Source organism: Vigna angularis, chromosome 2, assembly GCF_016808095.1.
Source record: "Vigna angularis cultivar LongXiaoDou No.4 chromosome 2, ASM1680809v1, whole genome shotgun sequence".
NCBI classification, from domain to species: domain Eukaryota; kingdom Viridiplantae; phylum Streptophyta; class Magnoliopsida; order Fabales; family Fabaceae; genus Vigna; species Vigna angularis.
Genome location: NC_068971.1, coordinates 37,678,765 through 37,694,755, shown reverse-complemented (window position 1 = coordinate 37,694,755; position 15,991 = coordinate 37,678,765). Strand labels below are relative to the sequence as shown.

General features: G+C 36.6%; 2 protein-coding genes across 5 annotated transcripts; both read left to right on the top strand.

Moving 5' to 3' along the window:
• The first annotated feature begins 1,096 nt into the window (after window positions 1–1,096).
• LOC128195420 (uncharacterized) lies at window positions 1,097–7,461 on the top strand. Of its 4 annotated transcripts, XM_052872868.1 has the most exons (11): window positions 1,816–1,954; window positions 2,342–2,438; window positions 4,022–4,205; window positions 4,992–5,133; window positions 5,258–5,385; window positions 5,491–5,547; window positions 5,685–5,777; window positions 6,049–6,127; window positions 6,235–6,359; window positions 6,805–6,948; window positions 7,017–7,461. In XM_052872868.1, the coding sequence occupies exons 5-11, from the start codon at window positions 5,260–5,262 to the stop codon at window positions 7,248–7,250; spliced, it is 858 nt and encodes a 285-aa protein (XP_052728828.1). In that variant the 5' UTR covers window positions 1,816–1,954; window positions 2,342–2,438; window positions 4,022–4,205; window positions 4,992–5,133; window positions 5,258–5,259; the 3' UTR covers window positions 7,251–7,461. The 4 variants fall into 4 exon arrangements, with proteins under 4 accessions (XP_052728827.1, XP_052728828.1, XP_052728826.1 ...); XM_052872866.1 differs by lacking the exons at window positions 4,022–4,205; window positions 4,992–5,133 and having other exon boundaries at window positions 1,824–1,954; window positions 2,304–2,438; XM_052872865.1 differs by lacking the exons at window positions 1,816–1,954; window positions 4,992–5,133.
• Window positions 3,220–4,314, top strand: LOC128195348 (putative UPF0481 protein At3g02645). The gene is made up of 2 exons (XM_052872617.1): window positions 3,220–3,223; window positions 3,836–4,314. Exons 1-2 carry the CDS (start codon window positions 3,220–3,222, stop codon window positions 4,312–4,314), a joined length of 483 nt encoding a protein of 160 aa, XP_052728577.1.
• Window positions 7,462–15,991: the final 8,530 nt, after the last annotated feature.

The window sequence follows — 15,991 nt, the reverse complement described above, 5'->3', positions numbered from 1 at the left end:
CACGACTCATAAGATATTTTAGATATTAGGAAAGGAATGAGATTTTTGTTAAAAATAACAGATAGAGGTATTTAAGTAAAACATTAAAATTGTAGGGGTGAGAAAAGAAAATAAAGTACCAAAAAGAATTAGATGCCGTTTTACCTGAACGAGGAGTTGGCTTGGGCTATACTCTTTGGTTAAGGAGGGTACGAGAAGAAAATATTAAAATATTAATAAGGGTTTTTCTTACTGCATCCCATAATTTCTAGTTGCACTCCCATACTTTTTAAACTCACCATTCTACCCTTTGGTAAAGTAATTTTCATAATAAGATTTCCAAAACATGATTTAGGGAATAAAATATTTAAAATATAATTTTTAGAATATTTTTTTTTGAAACATGCATTATAAAATGTATTTCTCAAATAAAAATTTTCAAAATAAGCTTTCTAAAATATATAATACATTTTAGAATCAGTTTTGTGGAATGATTTTTTTTTCTTTGTCAGTTAATAAAAAAAACTAAAAATAAATATTTCTGCTAAAGTTAATTGATTCTTTTTCAGAATAAATTAATTTGAATTTTTTTCATGGTTTAAGGAATTATGTAACATGATTTTTAGTATTTTTAAGATTATTAGTATAATTTAATTACTCTTAATAGTATGAGTAATATTCTAAGGACAAATTGATTTTTATTCAATTCTAATTATTTAATGGGTAAAACATACTGCACTTTTAAAATATGTAAAATTTGATTTTAATTCCTCAACAAAAAAAATGGACTATTTTTGTTTTTATTATTTTTAATCACATAATTTTGTAACATTTCACTCACAAAACCCAGTTAAATCTCACAACTGATTGTGTTCTGGAGCCAATTGTCTGTTTCAAGATTGCAAAGCTTAGTGCATTTTCTTCTCTAGTTCAAAATCAGTGAAGCATACTCGATTAACGCTATTAATGGACATTTTAGAAAGAAAACCTAAACCTAATTTTTAGTTCCCTCCTCCAACTATCGTGTATCAACCACCGCTGACCTCCGCTTCAAGGCGGCATTCGTCTGTAAAGGGATCTCAAGAGTCTGCCCACTTCATTCACTCGCCCCCCCTCTCCGCCAATTTCACCAATTCTCCCGAATTCAGGTTTTTAACAATTTTTTCAATTTAAGATTTTTATCTTGCACGTGTACCGTAAGCTATGTGATTTCTCGTTGATCTTACTTTTGGTTGATGTGTTTATAGTCTTGTTAGTGCTTGTATATGAAGATGTGGCTAGAGCTGTCAGCTGAAACCCAACCCCATAGGCTGGCCCTAGCCCCATTTAAAACTAAGCCCATTTTCTTTGGCCCATTTAATGGGGGCTTTTCTGAAGCCCCAGTCCCAAAGCCCCTAGGAGGAGGGTTGGGTTTGGGATAGGATGGACTGGCCCTCAATCCGAAATTCCTTCTTTTCACTCAACATCTTTCGTAGATTCTTCTCTTCCACGACTCATCCACGACTCGGTTTCTTCGTTCTGTCCCTTCCGCAAGGCCAAGGGGTTCACTTCCTCCATCATTTTCTTGAACATTAACAACTAAAGAATTGAGAGAGTTTCTCCCTACACCACTACTCCCTTCTCCTTACACCTTCCCACTTTTTTTTTATTTCCGTCTTACACCTTCCCAATTTCTTTTATTTCCAAAAGTAGTCTTTTAAGTTAAATTTTTTTTACTTTTACCATTTAGATTTTCTTTTAAACCCTAATTCTACCCTCTCTTATTTGCACAGTCACTGCACCCCCACCCCCACTTCTCTCTCTCACGGATCTCTTCCCCATTTCCGTTTTCTCCCTTCTTCTTCCTCCCCTTTCACTTTTGATTTTCGTTTCCATTTGTCATTCTCATTTCTTCTTCCTTTGCATTTCTGTGGTGTGGAGCACCGTCGAGGAGCAGAGCATGGAGTAGAGCGGAGTTCTTCGTTTCGGCATCCAGGTTGGTTTGTTTGAGAGAGAGTGCTGCACCGAAAGATTTCTTGTTTGCTTGTAATGAGTGATATTTTGGACCTTGTGTCCTCCTTAATTATAAAAGGGGTAGAAAGAAAGTTTATGTGTGTTCTGTGAGAACCGTGAAAAGCAAAACAGAGAGGAGGGTTGTATTTTAAATTGTGAGTGTATATTTGTTGTATGTTTGTCAGATTTCAGAGTGTACAGAGTGTTGTGCTTATCTATTCTAGATTTCCAGAAAAAATTGTTAATTTATTAACAGAGAATATATTTCCAAAATTCTACTGTGAGTGTAGAGATGATTTTAAAATATTTTTACCAACCATCTTTAACTCTAGGAATGTGGTGGTGTAGGAAGACGAGGGTGGTGGTGTAGGAAAAGTCCCCCAAGAATTGATTCGCTATTCACAGCTATTGCGAACTCCCTTCCTTCCTTCAACGTTCTTTCACTGTGTTCTTCATTGTTGCAACAGGTTGGTCCTTTACCCTTGTTTTATTTTTCCTCTGAAATTTTGTATACCACTTTCTGATTTTGTATATACATTTGTGCAAATTTTTAATGATTTTGTATATATAACTTGTAAAAGTTGCTCTGTCTATGCTAGTTGATGAGTAGAGTGGAAAACATTGTTATTTAATACCATAATGTTTCTGTCTTCTGTCTATGCTCTGATTTGAATTTAAAGGTAGGTAAACGGGTGGAATATATGTTTTTGTCTTCTGTTTAATGCGTGTCAAATATGCTAAATTTCTTTACTTGTCTCAACACTAATTACAAGTCCGTTTATTAGAATGAATGGTGGATTAAACTTTGCATGTCACTAGTTTTTCTCAGCCATTCTTTAGTTGATAATTTTTTAAACGCAAAGTTCTAACCCTTGGCTTCAATTTCATTGACTCTTCATATCTTTATCTAGGAAAAACGTTAAGCAAAAGAAGTTTAACTCTGAACAGAATAAAGCATACACTCCATTTTTTTTGGGTTTTATTTTTTAGGTGTGTGAGTAAAAAAAATGAAAAACGAGGTGAAAAAAATAAGTGAGAAAATATAACTGTATTTGAAAATGTCTTTGAAAGACAAACAACTACTATTGTAGTTGTCTGGGTGTGTGCTATTTTGTTGTATAAATGTTGTGGGAAGTTGAAACAATATATTGGCCACACTGATTTGTGATGACAAATAAAGATTAGGATAGTATGAAAGATGTGGAGATCAGATACAGATGAAGATATGCTCTTTATTAATCTTAGAACATGGGTAATGAAACTAGTGGCATGCTTTTTCTTTTATAAAAAAGGTAGCAGATTCATTTTGAAAGAGGATCTTTTCAGCTTGCTTAAATGTGCAAAAGAAAGTATCTTAATTTATCTTTGTTTTTAAAAAATTCATCCTTTTTTAAAGCCGAAATTTATTGAATATGATAAATCCTGCTTTAGGTGCTTGTAAATTGTGATATCTATCAGAGGCAATAAAATATGTTTACATTAAATTAGGTTTGTTTTTATCTGTATCTTTATTACAATTTACCCTATTTAATATTTGCTTGTAAAAATCAACATGGATCCACTAGCAAAGCAAGAATAACTTTTATGTGGTTAGGATAATCATTAGCTTATTGAAATATTTCACACTGGTTAAGTTTGCTTTATAAGGGGTTAATGACACCATGTGGTTAATTTTGTGAAGCAAGTAGTTAATAGTATTGTTAATTTATAAGGATTTTATGAGCAAGTTTCATTTTACATTTGATTCTGATTTTTATGCATTCTTGTTTGTATAGTTTTCCTCTTTGGTATTTTTTCCCTTTTCATGAGTGTATTAGACTAAACCTCTCTGTCTAAGCAAGTTTGAGAAGAAACAATTCTTCAGCTGGTTTCTTTGCTTGGGTTGTTTGCCATGCTGCAAGAGCTCGGTTTCAGATCCCCCAGTTGAAAGTAGACCACACAACAGAGTGTGTTCTGAGGAACCTAATAGCATTTGAGCAGTGTCACTATCCTGAAGAACCTTACATCTTCAACTATGTTTCTTTGATTGACTCTTTTATTCACTCCAAAGATGATGCAGAGTTGCTGGTTGAGAAAGAAATTATTGTCCATGAACTGGGAAGTGATCAAGAACTAGCAAATCTGGTTAATGATCTTTGCAAACATGTGACAAATTCAACATGCTACCACCAGATCATGGAAGATGTTAATGAACACTACAACAATGATTGGAAATGGGCAATGGGGACATTGAGGTGGGTTTACTTCAGAGACCCTTGGAGAAGCAGTTCTACTATAGTGGGGGTTGCTGTCCTAATATTCACTGCCTTCAACTTCTACCGTGTTACTGATCTACTCTTTTAGTAAATTGAGAATTATATTGATGGAATCACTTTTTCTGTATTACATCATCGTCCATGATTGCCCACTAACTGTTACATTTCCCATTTTCTCGCAAATAAGTGGCCTGTTTATTATCAAACATATGAATTGATAACAAATAGCAGTTTCACATCCTTAACTCTAGGAGAGGAGTTAAAATTTTGTAAAAAGAAAAGTCCATGGGCTGGCCCTAACCCATAGGGCTTTGGGGGTTTTTAGCCCTGTGGGGTTTTTTAGTGAAGGGTTTTTTTTGGCCCCAGCCCACATGAGTTAGGGCCAAATCTTATTAAAAGAGCTCACTTGACAGCTCTAGATGTGGCTTTGTAGTGCTCCTCGAAACTCAGGTCCTTTGCGCTTGGATTTATTTGATAATTCAAAATTTTGGGCCTCTTTGGTTGGCTATGTTTTTTATTATAAGGCCAGAGACCTATTATTTGTGTTTTTGTCTTGTGAACCTGATTTTTTTATTAAAATGTATCTGTTGGAACTTTCAACAGTTGAGTTAATTTTTTTAATTGCCTGTGTATCGAAAGAGACTTTGTTCGACAAATCAGTGGAAGAAATAGCCAATGATGACAACCATTTGAGATATCTGAGTTAGGATTGGTTTCCTTATTTCAATTTAATGACTTTCTGCTTTTTGGTAACTCAAACGGCAGGTTGGGAAAATCATTCTAAATGATTTTAGACTATATTGTTCCGCATGGAGGGAAGCATGCTTCTGAGATGTATTCAAATACTAAGAATTTGAATTGAGAAGGGATACACTTTATTAATAAGATCATTTTGTTCCCATCAGTGGTACACTGCTATCTTGGCTTGACAATTAGGCTTGATACAGAAATAGTTTATAACACAGTATTTAAGAGTTTCCGATTTGTACTTGTAGTTACGAAGTTTCAAAAAAGGAAATCTTGTTTTACAGGTATGGTGGGTTTATCTCTCGGAGAAAAACATTTCATACAAGGTGGCATTGCTCATGATCTTCGATGTGATGGTAGAAAGAGATTGACATATCGACCAATCTTGGTTGAAACTGGAGTGATTCCCCAGGTAATACTTTAATCATTTGGCATTTGACATTCGGCTGGCAGACCATTGAAAATTTTCTTTTTAAATAGTTCTAATCTCTTCTTTGATAAACTAACTGCTTGGCAGGCAAATGGTTCAGCTCGAGTCAGAATGGGTGCCACAGATGTCATTGCCAGTATTAAGGTTGGTTAAAAGTTAAAATGTTTGTCTCTTATGTTTTAAATTGCAATATCCTTTTGTTTAATATTAATACTATGAACAATTTTTGTAAATTGAACGTGTTATTTTACTAACCATGATATATTGGCTACACAATGCAGGCTGAACTTGGAAAGCCAAGCTTGTTGCAACCTAACAAAGGAAAAGTCTCTATATATATTGATTGCAGTTCGACTGCAGAGCCAGCCTTTGAGGTTGCGTATTCTATTATATTTCTTGCTTCTTTTTTCATGTCATTCAACTTTAAGTACCATGATCATTGAAATTGATAGCATACCAAATAAATTAATCCTTAAAAGCTTTAATTATAGTTAAATGGTGCATTGGATTAATAACCTTTACATTTTCATCCATTTTAATGTTTTCTATTATCGTTGTGTTATTTGCCATTTTTGTTCAATATATGGCTTCTAATGTTTCAAAATTACTATTCTATTTGGTACTCTTTCTCTGGCTTGTATATAGGGTAGAGGGGGTGATGAATTGGCAGCAGAGCTGTCAAATGCTCTTCAAGACTGTCTCTTGGGTGGTAAAAGTGGAGCAGGTCTATTTCCTTCTTGGATGAAGTTTATGATCACTACCATATCATTTTCCTTCCTTGTTGTTGCCTCTTTTTAATATATATGTTGGGCTCGTGGTTTTTTTTCTCAGGTGCTGGAGTTGACCTTTCATCACTTATTGTGGTTGAAGGAAAAATTTGTTGGGATCTTTACATTGATGGGCTTGTTGTTAGTTCAGATGGAAATTTGTTGGATGCTCTAGGCGCTGCCATTAAGGTACAACCTAAAATGAAAAATAGAATAATATACCATAAAAGCTGGAAAAGATTATGGTGGTGGATTTGTGGTTATAATAATTAGCATTGCAGAGGTCATCCTTTTCTGATGTAGTCAATTTTAAATGTTTACTTTTCAAGTTTTCTTGTTCATTTACCATAGTTTGGCCATTGATACTGTGTGGGCTGTTTGAAAAGACTTATATAAGGAAACGGTTAAAAGTTAGATACCTAAACCTTGTAGTCTCTTATCTAGTTGTTTCATATAGCTAAAGTTAAAACTATCCTTTTACTAGCTGTTTTCTGTAATCTTTATAATATCACAGACCAAATTGCTGTCAGTTTCATGAGATTTTTCTCATGGATTTCCTTAATACCATATGCAAATATATTTTCAAAATTAACTGGAAAAACCCCAATGCAGCTAATAACTATTGTTCTTTTAGGCTGCTTTGTGCAATACAGGTATTCCAAGAGTCCAAGTTGCTGCTGGAGCATCCAACGATGAGCAACCAGAAGTTGATGTAAGCGACGAGGAGTTTCTGCAGTTTGACACATCTGGAGTCCCTGTTATAGTTACACTAACTAAGGTATAGCATGTGTTATCTTCTCTTTTTGACCATAATTGTGATAGTTTCTTACCATCTCTCCTTTCTAGATTGGGAGGCACTATATTGTGGATGCAACGTCAGAAGAGGAATCACAAATGAACTCTGCCGTTTCCATCTCTGTTAGGCAAGGGCACATCTGTGGCATAACCAAACGAGGAGGTGTAGGGCTGGATCCAAGCATCATTCTTGATATGATATCTGTTGCCAAGCATGTAAGCGAGCAATTAATGAACAAATTGGATTCAGAAATTGCTTCTGCTGAAGCTGAAGACGAGTCATGACACAGAAGAGCATGGTGATAACTAGGTGTACCCTATCATTTAATTATTTAGGACAACATGTTGTAACTTGGTAACTACTGAGTCGGGATTAAATCTATTAAGTGTATGATGGAAATTGGTTTGCCTGCCTAGCTATGGCTTTGAGATGACTGTTTAATGCCATACAAACTTTCAACTTGCACAACAATTGCATGGTAGCATTAAAGATTGACATGGCTTGCAATGTTGGATTGGGTTTGTAATAGTAAGGTGACGCATTCATGCTTTGCAATAGGCAACAAAGGAAATTTACTAGAAAGAACATTAACAATACAAATCTTTAACTACTTAGCGAACTTGGTAAACAATGACTGTTCCTAACCTAGGTTTCATTTCAATACTGCCCAAATATATTCATAAAATAATTTTCTTTTAAAAAGTAAATTATAAATCTTCAAAGGTGATTAAGAATAATCATATATAAAGAAAAAGCAGCAAATAGATAAAATTTTCCAAACACGAGATTCATAAATTCCGTGAAGCAGTTAACCTAACGCGTTGAAAAGTAGTTGAAGAATGAAATTTTATGTTTGTGTCCTTCTGTCGTTCTCATACTGAAGTCATGAATAATTAAATTCTTACATTTAACTAGTCAACCTAGAATTTTAGACGGAGTTTTGTTCTGGATGACGATTCAGAGATTTGAAGGGTCAAGAAAGCTCATCATTTCAGCGTTCTCATCAAGTAACGCGGATGCTTTTCATTCAAAGGTAACATTTTTTATGATACCTATGATTTTCAATTCACATACAAGGAGTTACCTTTTCGCAGATTATAAATGGCTTCTCTAATCGTTGAAGCTCAACGTTTTTTGTCAGCAACCACGTTTTGCTGCTAATCTGTTCCAGTTTTAGGTTACAATAAGAAGAGATGGAAGCTGAAAGGGTTGAATTGCTTAGTGTTGTTGAGGATCATTATGGAGGAGTTGTCGTAAGCTTGGAGAATCAGGAGCCTGTGGATTCTGAGCTCTTCTCTTCCATATTGGAAGCTTCAATGAACAATTGGAAGCAACAGGTAAATTGATTCATAACATTTTCAATCCAATAGAAGCAGTACACATTTTTTGTTACCTTCAGTAATTATTTCCAATGCGTTTTTTGCAGAGAAAGAAAGGGGTCTGGCTCAAATTGCCCATACTGCATTCAAATATTGTTCATACTGCTGTCAAGGTAAAAAAAAAAAAATTGTTTTGTATTCTTTCTTTATTTTGAAAACCTAATTCTTAATTAAGAAGCCACTTTCCTTTTTAGGCTGGATTTAAGTATCACCATGCTGAGCCAGCGTATTTGATGCTTGTGCGATGGATTCCAGAAACTCCTGATACCTTTTCTGCAAATGCTTCACATCGCGTGGGTGTTGCCGTTTTTGTCGTTAACGACAAGAAAGAGGTAATTTTTTTTTTCAATTTATTTTAGTTGAAGTGTAAGCTTTCCTCCGAGTGAGATTATTTTTAGGAAGGAAAACGATATTTGAACAACCTGTTTTGACAACATTTAGACACTGGACGCGTGTCTAAATGTGACTGGTGCACGTGGAATTTTTTTTAAATGAAAGAATGACGTGGCAATGAGAGAATTGGGAGCAGATTCAAAATGTAGGGTTATTTCAAAAATTTGAGATTGAAATGTTTTCAGAGAGAGAAGTTGGAGAACATTTCATGGAGCACCTTCGAACCTTCGAACCAGCCACCACAACTCTCGCCGGATACCCGCCGCCCCTAGACGTTGCCGTTTTCCCTCCATCCAGTGCCGCCGCAGTGTCGCCGGTGTCCGTCGTCTTCCACCCAGCCAGGCAGTTCGGATTGCGGGTCGCCGCAGCTCCGGCATTGGCAGACGAACTGAAGACGACATCGTCTTCCCTCCGGCCCAGCCAACCAAGGGCGCGTTTTGATTATCGATTCCTCCCACCCGCTTCCTTCCCTGTGCTGGACCCTTGCTGTAGCCACCGGAGCATCGCCGGAGTGTCGCCGGACCCTTTCAAGGTATGGTTTAGTGTGGGTTGAAGTTGTGTAGAAGATTTAGTGGTTGATGGCGTTTTTGGGTGGAAAGTATGAAGTTTTTTTCTAATTTTTTTTACATCATGGTGCAGAAACTGCAGTGGTAGCAAAGACAAAATAAGTGAGGACTTCAGGCAAATATTTTGCACAACCAGGTCAACTACGTTGCAGGTACAACACTTGCACACTCCAAGCCAACCAAACTTTTAGGTTTTTAATGCTTATTTCTGCAAATAAAAAAATTTATTGTTTCATTTATATGTTAAATAACATTATTTGTATTTTGGACTTTGTTTGATGTTAGTATGATTGTGGAGTTATTGTTTTGAGATTTATGGAGTTGTGGGATGTCGCTGAGGAATACGAAAGCAACACAATGCCCACCTACAGAAATGTAAGGTATAAAATATTCATTTTTGGGAGCTTTGAGAGAAGATGTTGCATTTTATTGATATATTGTGCATTTATCTCTTTGCAGGAGGAACTGCAACAGGTTAGGAAGAAATATGTTTGTGATTGGATGTTGGATGTGGACAATGTGCGGAGGGATGAAATGTTGCAAGATTTAGGCCTTATGTAGATGTTGAATAGGGATTTTTGCAATGTGATTGATGTTTTGTTTACAACCTTTTGAATATGTATTGATGACGTCTGAATGTACATATTTTTTGCTAGAAATGTTCAAAGAAATGTATTGGTTACATTTATTGATAATCAAATTTGAAGATGAGAATGATCATTGTGTACGATGTATGTACTGTAGTCCCCATGAAATTTGGATGTCATTATTTAGGAAATCTTGTATGTATAGGGTTCTATGTAGATTAAAAGATGAAAGGTGCAAAATATTTGGCTTAAGTCTCATTGAATGCGTCAACATGAATTGTATGTCCACTAAGTATGAACAAAAGAGTTGTGCAAAAACTTGTTAGGCAATTTCGGCAAGCGTATCGAATCGTTCAAGTAATAAACCGTGGTAAGATCAGGTATCATTTTCCCAAGAGACTCGTAATACTAGAAAATTGTGCGATTAACATCTCATCTAGACTCAAGAACAACTCATCATTTAAGAATATGTGCAAAAAGATAAATTCACAAGTAATTACAAGGTTGGACTTTGGTATTGAAGGCACTTGGAAATGGAAAAGACTAGAAATGATATGAAATGACATTGTTAAAGTTAGTTTTCACCAATGCACTCTTGTGTATAACCAATTTCATCTCCTCTCTATCAATTTACCAAAGTCAATCCACTAAAACACTCTAGCCCTAATCCCTTAGGTGAAAGAGCCTAGGTTTTCCTTATTAAACTCCAATCCCTTGGACAATCTAACAAGCAAACCTGCATTAAAGAGCTAGGATCTTAAGACAACATGTGAATCATCTTCCATCCCTAGAATCAATGACCACAAGGACTCTTGTTTCAGTTCAAGATTTCATCTTACGTCCCCATAATCCATGAAACCCCAAAATCAAGTCATGAACGTCCCCATTACATGCAAGCTTTAAGATCAGAAACAAGAATACTAGCAATTGATAGAAAAGGCATATATATAATCAAATCATTCAACAAATACACAAGAATTCAAAGGCTACATCTATCCCCAACAAGATGGGTTTGGCTCTCCATTTCCATGGAGAGCCTTTAAGCTTACAAAATGGCCATGGAAGAAGATGAAGAACCCAAGAGGAAGAAGGGAGTGTTCCCACGAGCCCTAGCAGCCCTCCAAGCTCTCCTCTGAGTGAGATGCACCTCCAAAAGAACCAAAGACCAATACCCCTTCGCGTTTTAGGGTTAAATAGACACATCAGCAAAAGTCACGCCCGGCGCCCTCTCAGTCGCGCCCGGGCGCGAGCCTCTCTGGACAAGCACGCCCGAGCGCCCTCTCAGTCACGCCCGGGCGTGAAACTCTCTGGAAAAATCGCGCCCGGCGCCTCTCTGTCGCGCCCGGGCGCGGACCATATGGATATGGGCGAGCGTCCACAGATTTCTGGACGAGCGTCCACTTTTCAATGTCGAGCGTCAACTGAGCGCCTCTGGACGAGCGTCCTCTTAGCTCGCTGAACGAACGTCCTCTTCTGCCTGGCTGGATGAGCGTCCTCTTCTGCCTTCGCTGAACGAGCGTCCGCTCGTGCTTCCACTCTAGACGAGCGTCCACTTATCCTGGGCGAGCGTCCTCTGGTGCGTCCACTGCGCGACGCGCGTCCGTTCTCTCTGGCGCCGAGCGTTTCTGCATGTGCGACGAGCGTTTCAGCTCTATAATTTGTTGGAGACTCTTCCAAGCTCATTTTTAGCTACAAAATAGGGGATTATAGATGAAATTACATCAAAGTAGCCAAAAACACAATTATTTAGAAAACAAGACAAAAGAAGAGGATTAAACAAGTTATAAGTTAAAAAGAAGTTGATTTTGCTACTAAATTGATGCTTAAATAATGGTAAAAATTAGCATTATCAGTTGTGCACTTTAAAATGAATGTCAATTTCATAGTTAACCTGGATGTGCAAAACCTTTGTCTGAAATCCCCACTTATTTTGCCTTTGCTACCAAAGCAGTTTCTGCACCATGAGTTTTACAAGTATTGTTTCCTTGGACATGAAATTGTATATAAATGTCATAACAATTGTCTGGACATCACTTTTATGTTCAAATATTGTTAAGGAAAAAATTGAAACTTCAAAATGAATGTCATTTTAATAGTTGATCTGTCTGTGCAAAACTTTTGTCTGAAGTCTCCACTTATTTTTAGGTTTAATCCTTTTCGACATCCCTATTTGTGTAGGAAGGTCTCAGATAGGTCCTCGTTTTCTAAAGTGTATCAAAATGGTCCTTAATTTTGAAAATTGATATCAATTGAGTCCTTCCCGTTAAGTTGGCTGGACGGCGTTAAAAAAATTGATGAGTGGGATGCTGAGATGACGAACGAACGCTCGTCCACCAGCGAACGAACGCTCGTCCACCAGCGAACGAACGATCGTCGACCAGCGAACGAACGCTCGTCGACCACCGAACGAACGGTCGTCCAGTGTGGAACGAACGGTCGTCCAGGAGTAAGAGGTCGACGAACGTTCGTTCGCTGTTGGACGAGCGTTCGTTCCCTGTTGGACGAGCGTTCGTTCGCTGTTGGACGAGCGTTCGTTCGTCATCTTAGCATCCCACTCATCAATTTTTTTAACACCGTCCAGCCAACTTAACGGAAAGGACTCAATTGATATCAATTTTGAAAATTAAGGACCATTTTGATACACTTTAGAAAACGAGGACCTATCTCAGACATTCCTACACAAATAGGGATGTCGAAAAGGATTAAACCCTTATTTTTACTTTGCTACCAAAGTTGTTTCTACATCATAAGTTTTACAAATATTGTTTCCTTGGATATGAAATTGTATATAAATGTCAGAATAAAGGTCTCAACATCACTTTTATGTTCAAATATTGTTAAGAAAGAAATTGAAACTTGAAAATGAATATCAGTTTCATAGTTGACCTCGTTGTGCAAAACCTTTGCCTGAAGTCCCCAATTATTTTGTCTTTGTTACCAAAACTGTTTCTGCACATGAGTTTTACAAATATTATTTTCTTGGACTTGGAATTGTATATAAATGTCATAATAATGGTCTTAACAACACTTTTATGTTTAAATATTGCTAAGGAAGAAATTGAAACTTAAAAATGAATGTCATTGTCATAGTTGATCTCGCTATGCAAAACCTTTGCCTGAAGTGCCCACTTATTTTGCCTTTGTTACCAAAGCTGTTTCTGCACCATGAGTTTTATAAATATTGTTTCCTTTGCACAATTCTTTTGTTCATACTTAATGTACAGTTCATCATTTATTCTACTTCTACATAGAACCGTATACATACAAGATTTCCTAAATAATGACATCCAAATTTTGTGGGGACTGCAGTACATACATCGTACACAATGATCATTCTCATCTTCAAATTTGATTATCAATAAATATAACCAATACATTTCTTTGAACATTTGTAGCAAAACATATGTACATTCAGACCTCATCAATACATATTCAAAAGATTGTAAAAAAAAACATTAATCACATTGCAAAAATCCCAATTCAACAACATCTACATAAGGCCTAAATCTTGCAACACTTCATCCCTCCGCACATTGTCCACATCCAAGATCCAATCACAAACATATTTCTCCTTAACCTGTTGTAGTTCCTCCTGCAAAGAGATAAATGCACAATATATCAATAAAATGCAACATCTTCTCTCAAAGCTCCCAAAAATGAATATTTTTATACCTTACATTTTTGTAGGTGGGCATTGTGTTGCTTTCGTATTCCTCAGTGACATCCCACAACTCCATAAATCTCAAAACAATAACTCCACAATCATACTTACATCAAACAAAGTCCAAAATACAAATAATGTTATTTAACATATAAATGAAACAATAAAATTTTTTATTTGTAGAAATAAGCATTAAAAACTTAAAAGTTTGGTTGGCTTGTAGTGTGCAAGTGTTGTACCTGCAACGTAGTTGACCTGGTTGTGCAAAACATTTGCTTGAAGTCCTCACTTATTTTGTCTTTGCTACCACTGCAGTTTCTGCACCATGAGTTTTACAAAAAATGGTTCCTTGGACATGGAATTGTATATAAATGGCATAATAATTGTGTCAAAAGATCTAAACCAGTAAATGGTAAAAAAAATTAGAAAAAAATTTCATACTTTCCACCAAAAAACGCCATCAACCACTAAATCTTCTACACAACTTCAACTCACACTAAACCATACCTTGAAAGGGTCCGGGGACACTCCAACAACACTCTGGCGATGCTCCGACGGCCACCGGAAGGGTCTGGCACGGGGAAGGAAACGAGTGGGAGGAATCGATACTCAAAACGCGCCCTTGGTTGGCTGGGCCGGAGGGAAGACGATGCCGTCTTCGGTTCGTCTGCCAACGCCGGAGCTGTGGCGACCCGCAATCCGAACTGCCTGGCTGGGTGGAAGACAACGGACACCGACGGCACTGCGGCGACACTGGATGGAGGGAAAACGACAACGTCTAGGGGCGGTGGGTATCCGGCGAGAGTTGTGGTGGCTGGTTCGAAGGTGCTCCATGAAATGTTCTCCAACTTCTCTCTCTGAAAACATTTCAATCTCAAATTTTTGAAATAACCCTATATTTTAAATGTGTCCCCAATTCTCTCATTGCCACGTCATTCTTTCATTTAAAAAAAAAATTCCACGTGCACCAGTCACATTTAGACACGCGTCCAGTGTCTAAATGTTGTCAAAACAAGTTGTTGAAATATCATTTTCCTTCCAAATAAGGTTATCTATCGATAATAGGTGATTCGACAATGAAAGTTTCCCATTATGTACTTTCCCATAATCCAAAAACTAAGAATCACATAATAAAAATGCGAAGCAAATGTTGGTCCACTCTTTAAGTCGTGCGTTTTTCTGGAACATGCAAACCAAGTTCTGGTTGCATGAGTTCAAAATCTCGTTCTAAGTCATTTCTAGTCTTTTTGTTTGGTTTAGTTTCATAAAGAGTGGACCGTAAGATTCTAATATTTCTGGTGGGTAACTATTCTACACGAGCTGAGCGTTCGGTTATATTAGAGGTAAGGGAAGTTTATTTAATTTAATTTGCATGTTGTTTGAATTGCATGTACGTTAGTTGATTTGATGAATTAATATGAAATATGATTGTTGATATGTTTTGACTATATGAAGTATGATTTTTTTACTATGGTATGTGTGTTTGATTTTATGAAAATAGATGTTGAGAAATGAATTGAGATAAATGATTTCTAAGTATGAGATTTCCCTAAGATAATATGTGTTCGTTACTAAATGGTCTTTGACCGTTCGGTTCTTATAGGGGACTTGTTTAGAATTGAATTCTTTCGTTTGGAAATAATTTATGTTGAGGACGAGCGTCTTCGTCTAGTACAACTTGTGTACAGGCGTTCCCCCAAGGATATCCTTTCCTTAGTATTTTAAAATAAAACTTAAGTATATTTGTGTAATAGTATGATCGTTCGTTCTTGAACATTAGTAAAATGATATTCTATATTCACCAAGCGCTCGTATCATTAAATGTTAGGTCTTTCACCATGCGCTCGTATTATTTAAATGTTGGGTCTTTCACCAAGCGCTCGTATTATTTAATGCTAGGTCTTTCACTAAGCGCTCGTACGATTTAGAGCTAGGTCTTTCACCAAGCGTTCGTACTATTTGTTGTTGGGTCTTACACCAAGCGCTCATTCTCTTTTCTATAAACTACCTTGATGAAAATAGCGTTCGTCTAAATTCAATATCATACTCTCTCTACCGTGTTCGGTATTTGACTGACATTCTGTTTCCTGATGTTAAATTCAAATAAGCTAAGTATTTATAAACGTTCGGTTTCTTCATGTCATTATTCGATGTATTAGTCTTTGAATGTCTTAAAGTGTCTGTCCCCATTGGTTTCGGTCTAGAGTCTTAGTACTTGGCTTGGGCTTGTCGGCGTTTGGTTTCAACTCTCAAGAGTCAGTTAATTAAATTGGCTCACTTTGTAAATAACATTCGTTTCTATTCTTTCTTGAGAAATATGGTTGTATTCGGTCTTCTTCCCAATCCCGATGGCAATTCTCTCTCGGTTTTGATCTATTATGGAACTGAGAAACCTTTTGGTCTCAGTCCAAGTGTTCGGTTTTGATTTTGTGTGAAATC